The 22,313-nt window shown below is 44.6% G+C and overlaps 1 protein-coding gene across 5 annotated transcripts in view; it reads right to left on the bottom strand.

The window, feature by feature from the left end:
* Nucleotides 1-15,093: 15,093 nt before the first annotated feature.
* TMEM135 (transmembrane protein 135) overlaps nt 15,094-22,313 on the bottom strand; it is a 269,244-nt gene continuing 262,024 nt past the window's right edge. For 4 of the 5 annotated variants that reach the window (XM_084842550.1, XM_084842551.1, XM_084842552.1 and 1 more), the window contains one exon: nt 15,095-22,113. In XM_084842550.1, the coding sequence (XP_084698676.1) occupies nt 21,975-22,113 (139 nt within the window). In that variant the 3' untranslated portion in view covers nt 15,095-21,974. Of the gene's footprint in view, nt 22,114-22,313 lie in introns of all 5 variants that reach the window. The other variant, XM_084842555.1, reaches the window with a different exon arrangement.

The following is a 22,313-nucleotide window of genomic DNA, read 5'->3' as shown; positions in this document are numbered from 1 at the left end:
CGCCCTCCGGGAACACCCCTTTTCAGCCACTCCACACTCCTCTTGCAAGTGTGGAGCATGGGGCCGGTTCCACACTGCCTCCGAGGCAGCTCAGAAGTGGGGGGAGGTCAGTTCTCCTGGAACCGACCTCGTAGCACAGGCTCCGAGGTCAGTTCCCAGAAAACCAGATATCCTATTACCGTCTAGCCGCTGTCTAGAGGCCATAGACGGCCATAGGATTACTCCCTCCACATCGTTTCAATATTAAGACAAGATTTCTGGGGTTGCCTAATCCTTTTTTCAACCAATGTCATCATTGCTCATCACAATAAAAGTGCAATGAATTCTATAATATAATTATGCATTATGTAACTGAAAAGGTGCTTCCTTTTTTACCCATCCTGAATCAATACTGTTCCACTGGGTGAAAAAGCTATACATCTCCAGCCAAATTCAAATATTTGACAGTATTCAAAGAGCATTGCAAGGTTTTTTCCCCACCGCCCCACGTTTCTTGTAAATCTTTTGCCAAGTATCTGTTTTATTCTCCCCTCTCTCACCATTACCCGGTCTTTGGAGATTTCTCTTCAGTTCCCCTCATGTCAGCCACCCGCTCAACAATCCAACTGAATCTATTGGGGACTCATCAGTTGAGGTCAGGCAAACCATTTTTATTTCTTTCCCAAAGTATCTCTCCACCTTCTATAAGATGAAAACAACTCAAACTTTTAAAAGGAAAGAAAGAAATGAACTGTGGAGGCACACCGCCACCATGTGGAGATGTCTGGGTAAGCCACAAACTACATCCACCAAGAGCAGGGATTTAATTGTAAAGCTGGGAGAGATGGCAATACAGACTTGGGTGTGTGTGTTTGTGTGTGTGTGGTGGGGAGTGATCCTGAAGCCATCAGCACTTCTTGTTAGCAAATGCTAATCTCTTTCTGCACTCCATAAAAAAGGAGGCACCTTCTTACAATTTCACCCTGCCCACAAGATTAAAAATAGTAACAACATGAAGGAGCGTGTTTATGCATTACATAAATCAGCCCATTGAATTCCACCCAAAGGGAGAGGCTAAGAGGCTGAAATGTTATGGAAAGGCTAGTTGGAATGTGGCAAATAAGGAGGATCTGTGGACTCATGGAGGGAGAGAGTTCAGAAGAGGCTGAAAGGATGAAGAGCAGAAGCAGAATCCTCTGAGGACAGGTTCTGATTCCTCTTATAGGGCAGGTTCTGCATCTGGATGTGGGCCAAGTTCTGAATCCTCTTCAGAATCTTCTCTGAAGAGCAGAAACATCAGCCATGCTGAGGGTAGGCCCACTGAAATCAATGGGGCTTACGTTAGTCATGACTAAGTGAATCTCATTGATTTCAGTGGGGCAGCTCTAGGGATGACTAAATCTGGATCCAACCCAATAGTTATATCCAGCCTTCTAGGACGAAGTCTGCACAAGGTGGCTTACAAACTAAACATGAAAAACACTACAATGCAGTGTATAATAACAACAAACCAACATGAATGAACAGGTTTGTTTATTTATCGAGAGAGCAATCCTATGTCCCCTAGACAGTGTCGGAGGAGGCAGGATTTTTCTGTTTCCCAGCTCCGAGCTTGTAGACAGCACGATGAGCTCATAGCAGGGGAACCGTGCTCCCCGCCCCTCCCCCTCATAGCTGGGGCTGAGAGAACCGTGGCTGCCCCTGCGTGCCTGTCCATGCTCATAACACAGAGCATGGACAGGGTGAAAAGGGGGCATTCCCAGGGGCAGGGAGGGGAGGAGACTGCGGAAGCAGTTTTAGACAGCTTCCTCTGCGGTCTCCAGCCCTGGTCCCAGCCCCTCCCTGAAGCCGGACTTAGACGCCCAAAATCGGGCATCTAAAGCAAACTGCACAGCAGCCAGAGCCCCGCTGTGCTTCAGCCACACTGCATTGGATAGGTGGTTGCCTCCAGAGGATCACACCCTTAATTATTTTACGACATTTGTATACCACTGCATATCTAAAACAAATTCCAGAGTGGTGAACATAAGAGGTAAAATAGTAAAAAGATTAAAATACCATATTAAAAATATTCTTTTTAAAATCAATATGCGGATGACACGCAGCTCTACCTCTCATTCAAATCTTCACCAAGGTTGGCCATAGAATCCCTGTCCAAATGTCTGGAGACGGTGAGTGGCTGGATGGGGAGGAACAGGCTGAAGCTGAACCCTGACAAGACCGAGGTACTTTTGGTGGGAGACAAGAGGAGGCTGGGGGATGTTGACCTGGTGTTGAATGGGGTACAGCTACCCTTGAAAGACCAGGTCCGCAGCCTGGGGGTCATTTTGGACTCCCAGCTGTCCATGGAGGCTCAGGTGTCAGCTGTGAGCCGGACAGCGCTGTATCAACTCCATCTGATACCCCTTCCTTCCTGACCATCTGCTCCCATCGGTAGTACATGCCCTGGTCTCCTCTCGTTTAGACTACTGTAATGCGCTCTACGTGGGGTTACCCTTGAAGACGGTTTGGAAGCTGCAGCTGGTACAGAACGCGGCGGCTCGCCTGATTAAAGGCAGCCGCTGGCGAGATCACATCACTCCAGTGCTGAAGGAGTTGCACTGGTTACCAGTTGTTTTCTGGGCCAAATTCAAGGTGTTGGTTTTGACCTTTAAAACCCTATATGGTTCCGGCCCAGCCTATCTTAAGGAGCGCCTCCAGCAGCACCAGACAGGCCACTTAACAAGATCAGCCTCGGATGGCCTTCTCTCTGTCCCATCAGCCAGGACAGCTAGACTGGTGGGGACGAGGGAGAGGGCCTTTTCTGTGGTGGCCCCCACTCTGTGGAACTCCCTCCCTAGGGAACTCCGTCATGCCCCCTCTTTAATGAGTTTCCGTCGTGCATTAAAAACGTGGTTGTTCAGGCAGGCATTTGGGGTGGGTTAGGGTATTTTAGAAAATGTTTTTATGGTAGAATTTTATTGTTTTAAACTGTTTTATTGTATGTTGTACATCGCCCAGAGTGGCTGGGTGACCAGCCAGATGGGCGAGTAATAAATTTAATAATAAATAAAAAATAAAAACAGTTGATCTCACAAAGAGAGAAAGAGAGAGAGAGAGAGATTATGATTCATTACGTTATTAGTCAGCCTCTATACCAGGGTAGGGCCCTTGCCAGGGTGGGGCCAAAGGCAAAAGTGGGTGGGGCCACCCCTTCTCCCTCATAAGAACATCAGAAGAGCCCTCCTGGATCAGACCAAGGGTCCATCTAGTCCAGCATTCTGTTCACACAGTGGCCAACCAGCTGTCAACCAGGAACACACAAGCAGGGCATGAGCGCAACAGCACCCTCCCACCCATGTTCCCCAGCAACTGGTGCCCATAGGCATATGGCCTCTGATACTGGAGGTAGCACATAGCCCTCAGGACTAGTAGTCATGGGTAGGCTTCCCCTCCAGGAATTTGTCTACCCCCCTTTTAAAGCCATCCAAACTGGTGGCCAAATTGATCAGGAGTTACCCAGTTTGTACCTCCCAGATGGCCAGACCCAACACAGACTTGAACGCAATCTGCAATCGAGGTCCATCCATTTCTGAGCTTGCGATGTGATTTGCAGACCAAAACCACCATGCTTGACAACATGTGTTGTCAAGCCTTTTGGCCTTTTCCTCCAGAAATTTCTCCAACCCTCTTTTACAGCCATCCAAATTGGTGACCACCACTACATCCTGTGGTAGCGTGTTCCATAGCTTAACTATGCACTTGTGTGAAGAAGTCCTTCCTTTTATCTGTCCTGAATCTCCCACCACTCAGCTTCATGGGATGACCCCAGGTTCTAGTATTTTGAGAGGGAGAATGTATCTATATCCGTTTTCTCCACACCATGCAGAATTCTCTCTCTCTCTCTCTCTGCCACTCCCTTTTACCTCTTGCTCTCTCTTTTCTGATGCCCCCTTCTCTCTCCCCACGTCTTCCTCCCCACCCAGTGAGCTTGCCAGGGGAGACACAGGTCACTCTTGCCAGAGGTCTGCACTGATCATTTGCAGAGGACCACATCAAATTAGGTGGAGGACCAGAGATTGCTCTGTGCAAAAGAATACATGGACACATATCTGATGTCAGAAATGGCAACACTGGGAAACCAAATGGCAAACAGTTCAGTCTCCTAGGACACTGGACTGCTGACCAACAACTAGTATTTATAGGCATCTAAAACACCTCTGCTTTTAGAAAATCAAGGGCAGTTCATAGTTTTCCTGCTCTAGCCCCACTGAAGTAGGACTTCGGAGGGAGAGATTTTCCACCTTTGCATCAATATTTAAACACTGAAACCCTGCCCCTTCTCATATTCACATGCTTACTTGAGATTAAGCCCTGAACAGAGGGGTTTACTCCGAAGTAAAAATACATTGGATTGAGTAACAGAGTGCTTAACATGATTCTGTGTTTATTTAGTTTCGGCAATCCTATCCCACCTGACCTACATATAATATCTACCTGTATCAATATAGATGCGCACACGAGGCAAGAAACAAAATATTTACTCAGAAGTAAGCCTCACGGATCAGTGAGTATGCAGAGGATGGAGGTGGCGCTCTTCCCCCCACCCCCAAACCCAAAGAATTCTCTTTCCTCCACAAATTTCATTTCAGCTCAACGAAGACTGTCATGGGACAAAATTTGTCCCATTATTGTTAAGTTTCAGGGCCACTGTATGCCCAGTTGCTTGTGAGATTCCCTCCCTGCCCCCTCCTGCCCCCCACTTTGGCTTCCCAGGCTGTCTGCTCTTGCTGACAAAAGGTCTGCTAGCCCAGCCAAAATTCCTCAAGAGAAATTTCCCTCATGCATCTCATCAGGCCCTGAGAGGAAAATGCTGTGAGTCATTTTCCTGCCTAGCCACAAAGAGGGGGAAAGCTGGGAGTGGGGCGGGGTGGGGGAGGTATGGGGGGTTGGATTGAAAACTTCCTGTAGAAACAAAGAAGTGAAGTGTTGCTGTGAGGAACGCGGCCAAAAGTTAAACCCTCTAAATCACAGTGAAATTGCCAGAAGTCAGCTGGCACAGAGAATCACCCTTTCTCAGCTGCTCCATGGCGGCCATAAATGGAGCTGGGGAGCCCAAAGAAGCCACGTCAGCAAGAATTTGCAGAAAGTGGGATAAAGACAGTGAAAACATTTCATTCTATTGAACCACACACACACACCTTGGCTTGTTTTCAAGGTTTTAGCCAAAGTTAATCATTCAAACATTTCCGTGGGATATGAGATACGTTTATATCTCAGCATATAAACTGAGACATAGACCCTTCAACATTTGTCAGATCAAAACAGGAATGCTCATTTTAAATTATGCAAGACTCAAGAAGTCAGTCAGCAAGTGTTGTGAAGACACCAAAGGCCAGTATCTGTTCAAGCTTGGCTTTTAAATGTCAGAGATGCTTGGGGATTTTAACCTTCTACGGTATTGGAAGGTTGGTTCTTAGGAATTCCAGCTCAATTATGTCTCTGTAATTCTGGGACGATAAGAGTCTATTTCCCATATGTTCTTTCACTGTAGCTTCTACAAAGGGACTAGGCCACAGGGATGGACCGAAGGTAGATCTCCAGATGTTTTGGACTTCAACTCCCAGACGTTCGTGCCAGGATGGCCAATGGTCAGGAATGCTGGGAGTTAAAGTCCAAAACATCTGGAGATGTTTTCTGGGTTAGGGATTACTTGTTATATCCATTGTTAGGCTGCTTCCAGTATGATCCCATGAATTTCTCTTTGCCTTTTGTTTGGATGGGTCCAATCTTGGTGTAACGTTATGGGTTGCAAAGTTTTTAATTAATACTAGACCTCTAATGCTGTTGAGTTAAATGTACTTGTGTTTAGATGGAGGTTGTACCAGTTTTATTTTATTTAATGGTCAGTAGACTAATAAACTGACGTTGATGGTGATGATGATATTCATTCACCTCTACTTTTGTGTGTGTTTTATCTAATAGGTCAGTAGACTTTTGATAAATTTCCAAAATCACAGCAGAAATATCCAGAGCACAGGGGAAGAGACTGAACACCTCACCCTTGTCTCTGTTGGAGCCCTGAGAACTTCACCAGTGTGAGAGAGTGGAGTATGGGGGAGATCGGCTGCTGCAGGCTGTAAGAAACACGGCTGCTATTTTCTGAACTTTATTTTCCTGGCTGTTCGTAGTATTTATTAAAGCCTTAATGCATAGGAAAGAATTCGTGTATTGGGCACTGATTTACACACTACTGAAAAATAATAAAGGTGATGATATTGTGTTGCAATGTTTGATTTTGCCTTTTGCTTTTTTATAATAATAAAGATAACAGTTGATATTGTGTAGCAATGTTTGAGTTTGCCTATTATGTAATTAATCTGAAACGTTATTATGTTAGTATCAGTAAAATGAGTTGTTCATGATTGTAATGAGGTCGTACTATAATGATGTATTGGTATGCTTTTTTGTTGTTGCATTGCTGTTTCGTTAGCTGCTTTGGGCACTTTTTGTGGGAAAGCGACATATAAATTAAATGATGATGATGAAGAAAATCATAATAAAAACGCAATCCAGATGTAGGAGTTATATTTATTTTCTATTTACAATTTTTATACACTACCCATAAACGAGAGTTCTCTCTGCGCAGTTCTGCAAGAGTAGGTGGTACACAGCTGTTTGGGGATATTTAAAACTGCATGTCTCAAAGAACCTCTATTCTGTTTTAATGAGGGGTTGATATCACTAAAGCACATCTGATGCTTGCTGAATCAGGACAGGATTCAGTAGCATCTGAACTGTCATTTTCTTTTCCTGAGCTATCCACATTGCGATTTAAAGATTACTCTGCTTGTATCTTCATTGCTCAATTAGAAAATATACCACTGTGATTCCTTTAGCTGTGCCATTTGGTAGATGATGATAATTTTAAACCAAGTTGTTTTTTGATTGGCAAAATTCTCTGGGGAAATGTTGATACCTGCCCCCAGCACCCTCCTGCAGCATGAGACGAAAAGGCCATACTGTGCCCCATTGCACTCAACCAAATACTTGTCAGGGAACCCCTAACCAGAGGAGGGTGAGAATCCTCTCCAATCCCCCCCGAACATCTGGTATACAGAGGTACGCTACCTCTGAACATAGAGGTTCCATTTAGTATCATGGTTTATAGCCGTTCTCCACCTCTGTGAATGTGTCTAATCTCTTTGAAAAGCCATCTAAGCCTGTGGCCATGAACTCTTCAACAGTGCAATCCTATATGTTCCTATGGCCTGGTTGGAGTCCACCAGGAAAAGAGCCTTCAGCATGGTGGCCCCCTTCCTGTGGAACTCCCTGCCTTTGGAGGCCAGACAGGCGCCAACGCTGTGTTGCTTTTGGCACTTCCTGAAGACGTTATTTTGAGAGGCCTTCCCAGAGCGACCATTCGTGGTTTATTAAGTTCAGAATCTGTTTTTAAATGTTTTAATTATGGGCCTTTATTCTTTTATGTGCAATCCTATTATGTGCAGTTGTGCAATCCTGTATGTCAGGGGTGTACATGAGGCCTGTGAGTGAAATCCAGCCCACTCTGGGGGTTCCCCAGCTGGCCACATGCTTGCCATGGCCCTATCCCCTTTCCTCCACCTGCTGGTCATTTCGAGGTTTTCGGCTTTTTCATGGTATTTGTCTCCATTCTAAAAGATGCATACTAAAAAAATGCATACATTCCAAAGTGGACACAAACCTGCTTTTTTAATGGGAAAAAATGTGTGCATTTAAGAAACACATAACAATAATGTGCACATTTAGAAAAATGTGCCCAGAGAGACACATACATTTCCATGCAGGGTGGAAATGGCAGAAAACTTGCAATCCAATATGGACCCAAGTCAGAAAAAGCTTGGTGGTGGGAAAGTGAGATGAAGTTTGACCCATCCCTACTTCTTGGAAGAATAGCAGGATATGGATATAATAAATAAAATCATAAGTAAATAAAATGAACCACATTTCAGGGTCTGTATCTGATGTATGCTGTTAAAAGACTGATCCTGTGCCATAATGCTCAGGAGAAAACCCTCCTGGTTCTAAACCAGGGGTGGGGAACCTTAGGTCTGGGTGTCAAATCTGGCCTTCCTGGCGTTCCAGTCAGGCCCCCAGAATTTCCGGGATGGCCACACACCCTTTCTCTGGCCCCAACTCCTTTTCACCCAACCACCCATCATTTGGTAGTTTCCCAGCTCCTGTGCAGTTTTTTTTTCCCCATCTGAAAACCTTGAAATGCCTCTCCAATGGCTTAGCTTCTGGCAGGAGGAGATTTAAGCTACAATATGCTGGTATCTTTGCTATCTGTGTTCCTGCCCTTTTGGCATTGACCCCACCCACCACTGGAATCCCTCACCCAGACCCACCCCGGTGAGCTTCTCCAACATAGAATTTGGCCCTCAGGCTGAAAGAGGTTCAACACCCCTGCTCTAAAGGAAGATTTGCCTGGATAAAAAGCAGAACATTGATGTTAGTATCTGGGAGGAATTTAATAGAGGCATGGTATAAAATTCCAGTCGGGATTTAATGTCCAAGGAGCTGCCAAGACATATCATTCTGTGTGTCACTATTACAATTTCGAGGGCAGTGGCTTAAGCAACACCATATGAAAATGCATCTGGGATTCTACTTACATTTTCTTTGGGAGAGACAATTAAAATCCACCTGCCAGAAGATTTATGAAGAATACCAGTGCTGAGCATAGCGGAGTATTGGCTGCTACCTCTGAACTACTTGTACATCCCCAGGGCATATCCCCAGGGCACCAAAGTGGTGGGAGATATGGGAGACAAGGGCTGGAAGCAGACATGGGAAAGGGCACTCAGTGGCTGGGGTGGGTGGGGACTTTTAAGGCCTCCTGAAAGCACTACCACTCTGAAAATCAAAATTAGTGAACACTCAGCACAGTTATATGAATTGCAGCTGTCATGTTTAACTATGGAAGGTGCAATAGTCCAAGGAGATAATTGGAATATATACACTGCAGCTCATCCCCTTCTTCCTTCCCTGTCAGGCTTGGATCTGTTCCTCTTGTAACGCCAGTGTTAGGTGAGTGCCCCAAGCCTTATGCACCCTGTAGCAGTGGGCTGCATGCATTCAATGCAAGGATTCTGTTTGCTTACCTGTGAAACAGATGCTTGCCAGTGGATTCAGGGGTCTTCAAAAGGAAGAGCAAGCTTAGGAAGTGGTCAGAAAATTTGAAAAACACTGATCCAGCATTGTCTCTCAAGGCCGAAACAGCATCCACGGTACTCAGTAATTTTCGTCACCTAAGGCTGTGAGAAGGAAGCCACCTGGGCAGAGATAGTTTAACCAGTCTATCCATGCTCTATAGATTGGACTACTACAATATGTTGTACATGGGTCTGCCCAAATACTCTAGTTCACATAGAATACAGCTGCTTGGGGAATATATCTTGCCAGTCCATAATGGGCCGCTGATCCATTTCCAACTGCAATCTAAAGTACCAGTTGTTAATGGGGGTGTCATGAGATATCAAGCAGACCAAAAAAAAAAACACACCCTGCTTGAATTCTGCAGGAACTGGAGTAAGCACAACAGTCCACCTCAAGCAGGCTCCTCACCTTGATTCTGTTCAACTCAAGATGGGAGAGACCCCGGGCTTCTTTCAAAACAGATGGCACTGGCAGTGGCTTCTTCCACTTAGGAACATGTGGGTTTAACTACAACTCCTACTACCACCATTAAAAGATCAGGTGAACAGGCGATGGGAAAGACCTTATCCTCCCATCAGAGTATATGGTCTGTGGCTAGATGGACCAATAGTCTAACTCAGTATAAGGCAGCTTCATATATTTATAATTGAACTAGCTGCCACACATTTGAGTGGTGCGAGTCTACTTTGTAAATACGGTGAGATTTCATTGCCCTTTATGGTTTCAGTGAGTAAGGCCCAGCTTTGGCCTCAGTGTTGACTAAATGTCCTTCTGGAGTTCAAGGAGAGGGTTCCTTAGTGTTCAAAAATAAATAGAGGTGCTACAAGTTCATTAGGAGGAAGGGAACACCATGGGTCTATTGATTCGGGTGACTTTTAACAGCCCTCCTCTACATAGTACCCTCCATGTTTTTTACTACAACTCCCATCAGCCCTAGCCAGAACAACCACACTGGGAAAGGATGCTGGCAGTTGTAGTTCAGAACGCCTGGAGAGCACCACGATGGGGAAAGCTGCTTTTAACAAATGAATCAAGAGTGGATTCAGGCCACATTTTCTATTACTGACTACTGACTAGAAATGGACCAACTCCTGCTGATCATTTACTGCAGTAGAGTGGTTAAAGCTTGCCCATAGGCAGCCCTTATAACCATACAAAACTAATGATAGCTTCAGCATTTCCTTTCCTCCCAATACTCATTCTTTGACCCCAGATGTGTGTGCAAGGTAAGGACTTGACAGAATTCCACAGATGGTGTCAGGAAGGCAAAAGCTCAGAATAAGCTGAGGTTGGCAAGGGATGCGAAGGATAATAAAAAGGGCTTTTCAGATATGTACAAAGTAAAAGGAGGACAAAAGTAATGTAGACCACCTACACAGCAAAGATGGCAAAATGCTGACATGTGACAAAGAAAAGGTGGAACTGCTCAACTCCCATTTTGGCTCGGTCTTCTGCCAAAAGAGGATCTGTGTTCCATCTGGCATATGTGACAAACAAGCTGAAGGGATAGGAGTGCAGCTTGAGGTTGGCAGAGAGATGGTCAGGGAGTATCTAAACACCTTAAATGAATTCAAGTCCCCAGGTCCAGATGAACAGCATCCTAGTGTGTTGAAGAAATTAGAGGATGGACTCCCAGAATCTCTATTATGTCTGAAAAATCCTAGAGAACGAGTGAAGGGCTGGAAGAGGGCAAATGTCCCTATCTTCAAAGAGGGCTAAAAGGAAGATCTGGGAAATTATACAGCAGTCAGTCTGACATCAATAACTGGGAAGATTCTAGAGCAGATTATAAAGCGCTTGATATGTAAGCACCTTGATACTAACGCAGTGTTCACTGGAAGCCAGCATGGACTTAGTCCTACCAGACTAATGTTTCATTTTTTGATTGGATGGTGGAAATGCTGTGGATGTAATATATCTTGAATTCAACATGGCATTTGACAAAGTCCCCCATGATATTCTGATCAGCAAACTAGTTAAGTGCGGGCTGGATGGCACTACTACTAGATGGATCCACAGCTGGCTGGAGAACTGTACTCAAAGAGTGCTCATCAATGGCTCCTCATCAAACTAGAGGGAGGTATTGAACGGAATACCACAGAGCTCAGTCCTGGGCCCTGCACTCTTCAACATTTTTATTAATGACTTGGAGGAGGTGGGGGAAATGCTTATCAAATTTGCAGATGACACAAAATTGAGTGGGATAGCTTAATACCTTAAAGACAGAAACAAAATTCAAAATGATCTTGATATATTAGCAAACTGGGCAGAAAAATAACAGAATGAAATTTAATAGAGACGAGTGCGAAGTGCTTCGTTTAAGAAAGAAATCAAATGCATAGGTAAGATGGGGGATACATGGCTAGACAATAGTATGTGTGAAAAGGATATTGGAGTCAATCACAAGCTGAATGTGAGTCAGCAGTGTGATGTGGCTGCAAAGAAGACAAATGCATTTTTAGGTTGCATCAATAGAAATATAGTTTCAAATCACAAGAAGTAATAGTTCCACTACTCTGCGCTGGTAAGATTTCACCTATAATACTGTGCCCAGTTCAGGACACCACACTTTTAAGAAGGATTCAGATAAGTTGGAATGAGGTCAGACAAGGACAACAAAGATGATCAGGGGACAAGACACTAAATCCTACAAGGAAAGATTGAACCAACAGGGTATGTTTGGCCTTCAGAAGAGAATACTGAAGGGGGTTATGATAGTATTTTTCAAGTACCTAAAGGATTGTCATACAGAATAGGGCTGCAACCTGTTCTCTATCATCCAAGACTGTAGGACACAAAATAGCAGACTTAAGTTGCAGAAGGGCAGATTTTGGTTGAACATCAGGAAAAAATTCTTAACAGTCAGAGCAGTCAGACAATGGAACCAACTGTGTAGGGTAGTGGTGGGTTCTCCATTGTTGGAAGTATTCAAGTAGTGACTGAATGGCAATCCATCAGGGATGCTTTAAGCTGGATTCCTGCACTGAACAGGGGGTTGGACTCGATGGTTAATGGCCCCTTCCATCTCTCAGGCCTCATGTCCTGAATTCTGATCTCTCAATAGCCAAGTACATAAACTAAGAAATGGGAGGAGGGGGGAAATTCAAGGCGGGTTACAACTGGCTGTGTCAGATGGTTGTTCTGCCACATTTGTGATGAAGTATTTCTCCTCAGACATTGTACTGCACACTGAAAATCAAATCAGCTGTCAGTGTTGCGCATCGCCAGCTGTAGCAAGCAGTTAAAAATGGCACTTGTGGCTTTTAATAATGTGGTTCAGTCCGTGCTGCATTTGCCCAAGGCTACGAACCAAGCTTGTCCCAAATGAGACTCATTCCAGAGGTCCTTGATCTTGCTAAAGGAGAGACAGTCCTAGATTAAATCCCTGGCTTTATTCCCTCCAGTGCGCTGCCAGAGAAGGATTTCAAGGAAAGGGCTTCACCATTTTACAGGGAGACACACCCCAACCTAACTTTCTACTAGTTTTCCTGGTAAAGCAATGCTGGCACAAAAAGAAAGCAACGATGGACCCCGGGGCACAGTATATAAAGATCGTATAAAAGAAAATTCCATAAGCAGCTTTGTTGGGATAGCCAGACACTTAAAGGGAAGGGAAAAGAGCATGTTTTATGTCTCAGTGAGAGAGGGCTGGTGATTCTGCCTAAAATGCAGCTCTTCTAGAAATCCCAAGTCCCATTTTGCAGCATACAGGGTATAGGTATGCATCTCTACTGAGAAGTAAGTCCCACATGTTTTCCAGGAAGCCTCTAGGTCATCCCCTAGTCCCTATACCTTTATTGTAAGTAAGCCAAAGTAAGTACAATAGAATTAATCTCGTATTTTTCACAGCTTAGCCATGCCTCTATTTTCCTCTTTAGCTGTTGTTTCCCAGTACCTATTTGAGAATTGTAAGCCCCTCGTGGTATGGACCTGTCATACCTCTCCTTGGTAAAGCATCAATTACAGAGATGGTGCTATGTAAATAATAAGTTAGTGCCACAGAGGTTGTGTATAAGATTGCTGCCTCATTCCTATTGAAACTGCACACACAGCTTTCTGGCTGGTGCAACAGTCAGTAAGACAAGCCAATATTGCTGGCCTGTCAGCCCTCACACAATGAACAATGTTGTTCAGTCATTCAGTCGTGTCCGACTCTTCGTGACCCCATGGACCATAGCACACCAGGCCTTCCTGTCCTGCGCTCTCTCCTGGAGTGTGCTCAAGTTCATATTCACTGCATCGGTGATGCTATCTAGCCATTTTATTTATTTATTTATTTATTTATTTATTTATTTATTTATTTATTTATTTCATTTCTATACCGCCCAATAGCCGAAGCTCTCTGGGCGGTTCACAAAAACTAAAACCAAACAACACACAATAAAACAATTTAAAATATATAGAACATTAAAACCACAATATAACAATGCAACCACAAACCTAGCAGCAGTACAGGAGTTTAAAATACAGATTTAAAACAGCAAAGATAAAAATTTAGAAAGCTAAAATGCTAAAATGCCTGGGAAAACAAAAAGGTCTTCACCTGGCGCCGAAAGGAGTACAATGTAGGCGCCAGGCGAATCTCACTAGGGAGCTCATTCCAGAGCTGGGGTGCCACAACAGAAAAAGCCCTCCTCCTAGTAGCCACCCGCCTCACTTCCTTTGGCAGGGGCTCACGGAGAAGGGCCGCTGAAGATGATCTGAAGGTCCGGGCAGGCACATATGGGAGGAGGCGATCCTTCAGGTAACCTGGCCCCAAGCTGTTAAGGGCTTTGAATGTTAACACCAGCACTTTGAATCGGGCCCGGAAATGGACTGGCAGCCGGTGCAGCTGGAAAAGTACTGGCGTAATATGAGCTCGCAGGCCAGTCCCTGTTAACAATCTTGCTGCCCTATTTTGGACCAGCTGAAGTTTCCGGACTGTTTTCAAAGGCAGCCCCACGTATAACGCATTGCAGTAATCCAGACGAGAAGTTATCAGAGCATGGATAACTGTAGCTAGGCTATCTCTGTCCAGATAAGGGCGTAGTTGGTATACCAGCCTAAGCTGATAAAAAGTGCTCCGTGCCACTGAGTTCACCTGTGCCTCAAGTGACAGTTCTGGATCCAAGAGCACCCCCAAACTACGAACCTGATCCTTTAGGGGGAGTGCAACCCCCTCCAGAACAGGTTGAATATCACCTAGCCGGGCATATGAACCACCCACTAACAGTACCTCCGTCTTGTCTGGATTGAGTTTCAGTTTATTAGCCCTCATCCAGTCCATTACCGTGCCCAGGCACTGGTTCAGAACAGCCACTGCCTCACCTGGGTTTGATGAGAAAGAGAGGTAGAGCTGGGTGTCATCCGCATATTGATGGCACCTCAGCCCACACCTCCGGATAACCTCCCCCAGCGGTTTCATGTAGATGTTAAACAGCATGGGGGATAGAATAGAGCCCTGTGGAACCCCATGGCACAATTGCCATGGCACAGAGCAATAATCCCCCAGCACCACCTTCTGGAATCGGCCATCCAAGTAGGAGCGGAACCACTGTAGTGCAGTGCCTCCAACTCCCAACCCAGACAACCTATCCAGAAGGATACCATGGTCAATGGTATCGAAAGCCACTGAGAGGTCCAGGAGAATCAACAGGGTCGCACTCCCCCTGTCCCTCTCCCGGCAGAGGTCATCCCACAGGGCGACCAAGGCAGTTTCCGTTCCAAAACCAGGCCTGAAGCCCAATTGAAATGGATCTAGATAATCCGTTTCATTCAAGAGTGCCTGGAGCTGTCCTACAACCACCCGCTCAAGCACTTTGCCCAGGAAGGGGATGTTGGTCACTGGCCTATAATTGTTAACATCCTCTGGGTCCAGGTTAGGCTTTTTCAGGAGTGGTCTAATTACTGCCTCTTTTAAAGCAGCAGGCACCACTCCCTCTCTCAAGGAGGAATTTACAACCTCCTGGACCCAGCCGGACAACCCCTCCTTGTTTGATTTAATAAGCCATGAAGGGCAAGGGTCAAGCACACAAGTGGTCGATTGGACTTGGCCAAGCACTTTGTCCGCATCCTCAGGCCTCAGTAACTGAAACTCATCCAATAAAACTGGACCAGACGGTGCTCTGAACGCCTCTACCAATGGAACTGCATTAATGGTGGTCTCCAATTCATGACGAATCTGAGCGACTTTATCCTCAAAGTGCCGCGCAAACTCGTCACAGCGTGCTACCGAGGGTTCCACCGTCTCTCTCCCTGGCCCAGAATGTAACAGGCCGTGAACCACTCGGAAAAGCTCCGCCGGATGACACTGAGAAGATGCAATGCTGGTGGAAAAGAACTGCCTCTTTGCCACCCTCACCGCCACAGAGTAGGCTCGATAGTGGGCTCTTACCTGTGTTCGGTCAGACTCAGCACAAGTTTTCCTCCACCTGCGTTCTAGCCGTCTCCCCTCTTGCCTCATTGCCCTCAGCTCAGGTGTATACCAAGGAGCTGGCCGGGCTCTGCTCAGAGGGAGAGGGCGCTTGGGTGCGATCGTGTCAACCACCCGAGTCATCTCTGCATTCCACAGAGCGACCTGGGCTTCGACAGGAGCACCAGCCATACCAGCAGGAAAATCCCCCAGAGCCCTCTGGAATCCATCAGAATCCATTAATCTCCAGGGGCGGACCATTTTAATAGGTCCCCCACCCTTGCAGAGGGGAAAGGCCGCCAGAAGTCTAAACCTCAGCAGGAAGTGATCTGACCATGACAAAGGGACAGATGTTAATTCCTCTACTTTCAGATCACCATCCTCCTGCCCAGTCGAGAAAACCAGATCAAGCGTGTGTCCTTTTATATGCGTTGGGCCGATGACATGTTAGGACAGCCCCATGGTTGTCATGGCAGCCATCTCATCCTCTGCTGTCCCCTTCTCCTTTTGCCTTCAGTCTTTCCCAGCATCAGGGTCTTTTCCAGGGAGTTTTCTCTTCGCATTGTTGTTGTTCACTCGTTCAGTTGTGTCTGACTCTTCGTGACCCCATGGACCACAGCACGCCAGGCCTTCCTGTCCTCCGCTCTCTCCCGGAGCGTGCTCAAGTCCATATTCATTGCATCGGTGACGCTATCTAGACACCTCATCCTCTGCCGTCCCCTTCTCCTTTGGCCTTCAATCTTTCCCAGCATCAGGGTCTTTTCCAGAGAGTTTTCTCTTCGCATTAGGTGGCCAAAATATCTGAGCTTCAGCTTCAGTATCTGTCCTTCCAATGAGCAGTCAGGGTTGATTTCCTTTAGGATTGACTGATTTGACCTCCTTGCAGTCCAGGGGACTTCTAAGAGTCTTCTCCAGCACCACAGGTCGAAAGCATCAATTCTTCGGCGCTCAGCCTTCCCTACAGCCCAGCTCTCACAGCCATACGTTACTACTGGGAAAACCATAGCTTTGATTAGATGGACCTTTGTCGGCAAGGTGATGCCTCTGCTTCTTACTATGCTGTCTAGGTTTGCCATAGCTTTCCTCCCAAGGAGCAAGCGTCTTTTAATTTCATGGCTGTAGCCACCGTCTGCGGTGATCTTGGAGCCCAAGAAAATAAAATCTGTCACTGCTTCCATTTCTTCCCCTTCTATATGCCAGGAAGTGATGGGGCCAGATGCCGTGATCTTAGTTTTTAAAACACCCGAACATCCATGTGTTTGGTGAATGAGCCAACATATACATCTAGAGCTTTTTCATGCAAGAAGGAATTGCATGAAGGCCCAATATACCTCCTTGTATGGTGGTGTTCATTCATTCACTGATTCATTTCTATGCTGCCCAATAGCCAAAGCTCTCTGGGCAGTTCACAAAACAAAACATAACACCCTAAAATGGAATAGGTAGGGCATTCCACAGCCAGGCTACCACCACTGTAAGGCCCTCTCCTTAGTAGCCACCCGCCTCACCTCATTTGGTGGCAGCACGCAGAGAAGGACCGCTGAAGATAATCTTAGGGTCTGGGCAGATATATATGTTGGTACATGTGTACGCCCCTTCTCACATGAAGATGGTGTGGCTGGTGCAAGTGTTGGTACGAAATGTGACCATCAGGTTCTATTCTGATCCCTGGCCATCAGTGTGCAAAGGGTACTCTTGTGAACATTCCTAGTATAAGCAGCAAAACTACCTTTAGGACTTCTGTACTGAGAATGGGGTGAAAAAAATAAACTGATTTCTAAACAATTTCAACAAAATCAAGTTTTAGGTCAGAAAGCCTCAAGTTTAGGAAACAGAATCCTTAAGAGAATTTTATATTGTTAAATTAATCCAAGCACTACAAAACCATCCAGTAAGCAAACAATTTAATAATTAGGGACAAGAGACAGCAGGGCTCACTGTTTATTTCCAACTTGTCCAGTAAAAATAATAACTTAGGCTCCTTAAAATATTTTTCATTTTTATATTACATAGAAACTGTTATCACCAAGGAACATGAAACATGGAGAATAAGATGTCAGCAGAAGCACCATCTGTCTGTTGAGATATAGTATTCAAGACATTCCAGCTCCCATAGAGAGTAACTCACTTTTTTCATCCTGATGAAAAACTTAGAATGCCCCACACTTATACCAGGATCCTAAGCATGTTTTCTTGGAAGCTAGTCCCACCAATTTCAACAAAACTGACCACCATTTCAGGCATTCAAATAAAGAGCTTAAAGAGGAAGTGTGACTTGTACTTCTCCCCATCCAGCTCTCCCTTCACTCAAGGGCTGGGGGATGTGCATTCACCTGATGCAGAAATACATTTCCTGATAAGGGAAATGAGCATCTCAGATCTTCATACAAGACCAGGAAGCATGAGGAGAGTAAATGTAACACTCTGATGCTTCCTCTCTTGCCATTTCTTACAAACAGCCTTTGCTTCCATGTGATATGCTTAAAACTGGCCTGTACCATATAGATTGGTGTATGGATGTCATATGAATAGCAAGGCTGAGCCAAAGTGGGGGAACTTCCTTTGTGTAGAAGTATTTTTGTTGTTGTATGCTCCCCAGGAAAAAAAAGGGGGGTAGGATCACATGGCACATATTACAGTGAAATGTCTCCTTTATATGCAGCAGCCACTTTAAAGGAAGAAATCCACAGCAATGTGTGAAATGAGCCTCTCTCATTCTTTCTTGACCAGTGCTTTGCCAAGAGACCAAGAGGAATCACAGTTTTGCAGTGAACGATGATTCCATCCCACTGTCCCAGGAAAATGCTATTCTTTCAGACAAAATTAAATGCCCCCTGAAATGTCAGCTTTTGTTGGGGAAAAACAATAAAATAAACAAGCCTTGCAAAAATTCAGCACAGCCCGAAGAATAGCTCCCGGTAGTGATGAGATCATCTGATCCTAGTGGTTAAGTCTTCTGCAGGTTGCAACGGGACAGAGGTCAGTTTTCAACTCCAAATGCAATTCCACTTGAGTAAAGCTGGAACACATTCTGCTATGAGGCAAGTTCAGTTTGACAGAGAAAAGGAAGGAATTCACACCAGCAAAGAAACACAGGTGGTTCAGTGGTTTGACTACTTTGGGTGGCATGGTACAATAATTATAATAAGCTTAGTCATTAACAAAAGTTATAAAAAAGATCTCAGTTGAAATATTTTTTAAAAACCATGTCTTAGGCCAGTAAGCCAAAATGCACTCAACTCCTTCATTCGCAATCTCTGAAACGAATGAAACTGAGAGTATAGAAGACACCTAGATCAGTCTTCCCCAACCTAGCACCCTCCAGATGTTTTGGACTACACCTCCCGTCAGTCCCTGTCAATATGGCTAATGGTCAGGGATGGTGGGGGTTGTAGTTCAAAGCATCTGGAGGGCACCAGGTTGGGGAAGGCTGAGCGATCCAAACGTCTGACAGAGACGTCTCACACAGGAGAGCCTCTCTCTTAACATCCACGCACCTCCAAGCCCAATTACTGAGCAACCTTTGCCTTTCAGTTCCCTTTGCCCGACTAGCTCCACTCAAGTGGACAACTGCAGGCATTCAAGGATTGTGGGCACAGATTAGCTGCTGAGGTACTTACAGTGCACCATAAATCTCTCCCTCCTCAGCTCCAGTCTGCTGGAATTCTCCTCACTCCACACTTTTGACCTATTTCTACCCTGTGACTTCGTTTCTTGATGATTCTCCCATACTGCCCTGAATGATTAAGAGAAAGGGGACAAACACTCAGCTCTTGGTACCATGAGTCATGATCTTGAGCCCCTCATATGAAGGACAAGATGCGGTGGCTCCTGGTGGCATGACATTCACCATGATGCACCTGTCACAACAGGGCAAGCAGAGGCCTCTGTACACAGGTTGCTCATGCTAGGAGCAGAACTAAGCACCACACATGAGAGCCTGGTCTGCTTGATACCTTGGGGGGCGAAATAGGACCGTGTGGCCCAAAGTAGCCTGCATATGGTTGCCATTGCTGATGGTGGCCAACTGCTCTAAGCACCACAGGGGAGCTTCTTGACCCTACAAGAGCTTTTCCATTCATGGAATTACACAGGACCATCAGAGGAAGATAGCACTGTTGTACACTCCCCACCCCCACCCTAGAGGGGTCTCCCTTCTTAGTGGGCTTTTCTCTTTGGTGCCAAGGTCAGATTTGCTGCAACAATTTCACCACGCTTCCCTGACATAGGCAAGTACAAGACACAGGGGTGGGATAGATCCCCGACTCCAAGGCCTGCCCCGCCATGCACTTTCTTCATGACCTTTGGCAAACATGTTTTCAGCTACTAATATCCTGACCAGGTGATTCACCAATAACATGTGATCCACCTACACATCTAGCTATCGCTCAAATAGACTTTTGATAACCAATCAGCATCAGTTTACTCTTTAGTGCGGTATTAATAACAAATGGTTAAAACATACTTCTTACCCAGGTACAGATTCATAACAGTTTGGCAAACCTGATATGAAATCTAACACATGAAGAAGAAAAAGTACACAACATTTAACAAGCATGATTAGTACTCTCTTGAAACACTTACATAGGAAGGACATCATTCTCCAGAGAAGACAATAAACTCAGGCAGACATGTCAGCCCACTATAAAAAATTCAACTAGCAACAATAGCACAATACTTTATTAGGACCAACTAAAAAGCCACAAAGTAGTGAGCAAGTCTTTTGAATTCACCAGAACATTCCTTCAGGCTGGATATTGTTAAAAAAGAAAGATGGGGGCAGCTGTTCCTGGGTATGAAGGAAAAAACCCTGTCAAAGACTATTGCGAACTACAGACATTTAATCATGCCCAGCAACATCTTTTTCTACCTCTTTTTTCTCTTAACGTCCAGCTTGAAGAACATCAAAAACAAATGAGGACTGAAAAAGCTCTCTCATTCCTTCTGACGTTTTAATTAGGTCTGACTAAAAGTATAAATAAAAAACTACTGTTGTTCTTTCACTATAACTTCATTGTTACAGTATGTAAAATGATTTTGCCAGATAATTTTATATTTGTGTGTCTGGGGGGTGTATACACACACACACACACACACGGAAAAAATAACTTACAGCAATTAAACCAGAATCTAAACAACATATCCAATCGTTCCGATGTTTTCATACCCAGATATTTTAGCTTTTGGCATATTGGATGAATCCAAGTAAAAATCGCATTTCTTTTCCTTCAGACACTTCAGAGTCCTTCACCACAGTTCTCACCCAGCTGTACTGAGTTGATCGTCGAAATGGAATTAGATCATCAAGGTCTCATGGGAACATGGCAGGAACAGAGGGAAGAGCCTTCTGAGCAATGACCAGCTTGCACTAAACCTCCCATACTTGTCTGTATATATGGCTGTTTTGTATCTGCGACACTTTCAAAAAACCCCAACAAAGAACAAAACTACAGAAGTAAACAGCATCAATGTTCTTAACAAATCAGTCTGTTTTGCTTCACCCGTTAAACACTGGGGCTTTGATTCTTTTTGAAGGCCACTAAATTACTGATATTGTACGGAGGCTCATAAAATAGAATTCAATTCCATGTTCAAGGGCACATCCACTTTTCAAGTCTTTCGCATGTACGTTTTGATTTTTGCTCATAGAATCATCCAGTATTTGTGAGACTCACTTCAAAATCTGAAAAATACCACATTCTTTCTTGAGGTGGTCTTGTCTTTCTCAGCTATCCAGTCAAGGATCTCAAGACCTATGTTACCCAGGTTTAAATGTCAGTGTTTTCTCTCAGTGGGATTGCAGGTGTGCAACTAGATTTAGGAGAAGGCAGTTGCTCTTGGAAGGCAGTTTTTAAAGCGAAAGCTTGATATAAAAGTGCAGTCATAAATAGGGTACCACATATTGGCTCTTTAAACATTTTCCAGTGACATATTAAAAAAAAAATCTATCTAGAAGAGAGAAAAATTTTCCCACTAGAATATGACTTTTAAAATAAAATTTATAGTAACTTTGGACCTATAGTATATATATTCAATGTACCTTTTATTTTCTAAATGCAAAAATATCTTTTTTAAAGTTATCTACTGGAATGAATTAAAATGAATTGTCTTGAAAATGTTATTTTTTATTTTAAGTACATTCAGGTACTTAAAACATCTTTTTGATATATTAATCCATTGATATATAATTCTGTCAGAAATCTACCAGGTTGTGTCAACCAGCCACAGTGATCCAGAAAAACTTTCTAATAACTGAGTGGTGCAATTAAAGCCACACTTCTCTACGGTGCTTCAGCATGTTTGATTGGTAAGATAATATAACTCACTGAAACAATACTCAACACAAGCCCGCTTCGGTCTATTTCACTGTTAAATTAATTAACTCTTCAAAACAGATGTTGGCCAAACTTAATCACAGGCTAATGCATCACTTCCAAGATTGCTCCATGGGTATCTCTGGTGGAGTAACTGTATATCTTGGGTCAAGTTTAGGTATGAAATCCTTGAAATACATAGATGCTCCAGTACCAAATACATCCAAGACTTTCCTATTCATGACAGCAAACCTAGAAAATACAAGATGCAAGATTAAATTGATACATTACTTCACTTGGGGTTAGGGATGGGTGAACCCATCGATGTTCAGTCTGGGGAGGGTTACTTGGGCTACTTGGGGCCTGGTGAATTTTCCTGAAGTCCTGGTACATCCACCGGATTTTGTGCAGCATGGATGTCCGGCTTTATAAAAGGTGAGATAGGCTAACAG

The sequence above is a fragment of the Heloderma suspectum genome, chromosome 3 (assembly GCF_057233095.1).
Source record: "Heloderma suspectum isolate Gila_16-S chromosome 3, 16-S_ref, whole genome shotgun sequence".
Classification (NCBI taxonomy): Eukaryota; Metazoa; Chordata; class Lepidosauria; order Squamata; family Helodermatidae; genus Heloderma; species Heloderma suspectum.
The sequence above is the reverse complement of the archived record's forward strand: the minus strand, read 5'-3'. Positions and strand labels throughout refer to the sequence as shown.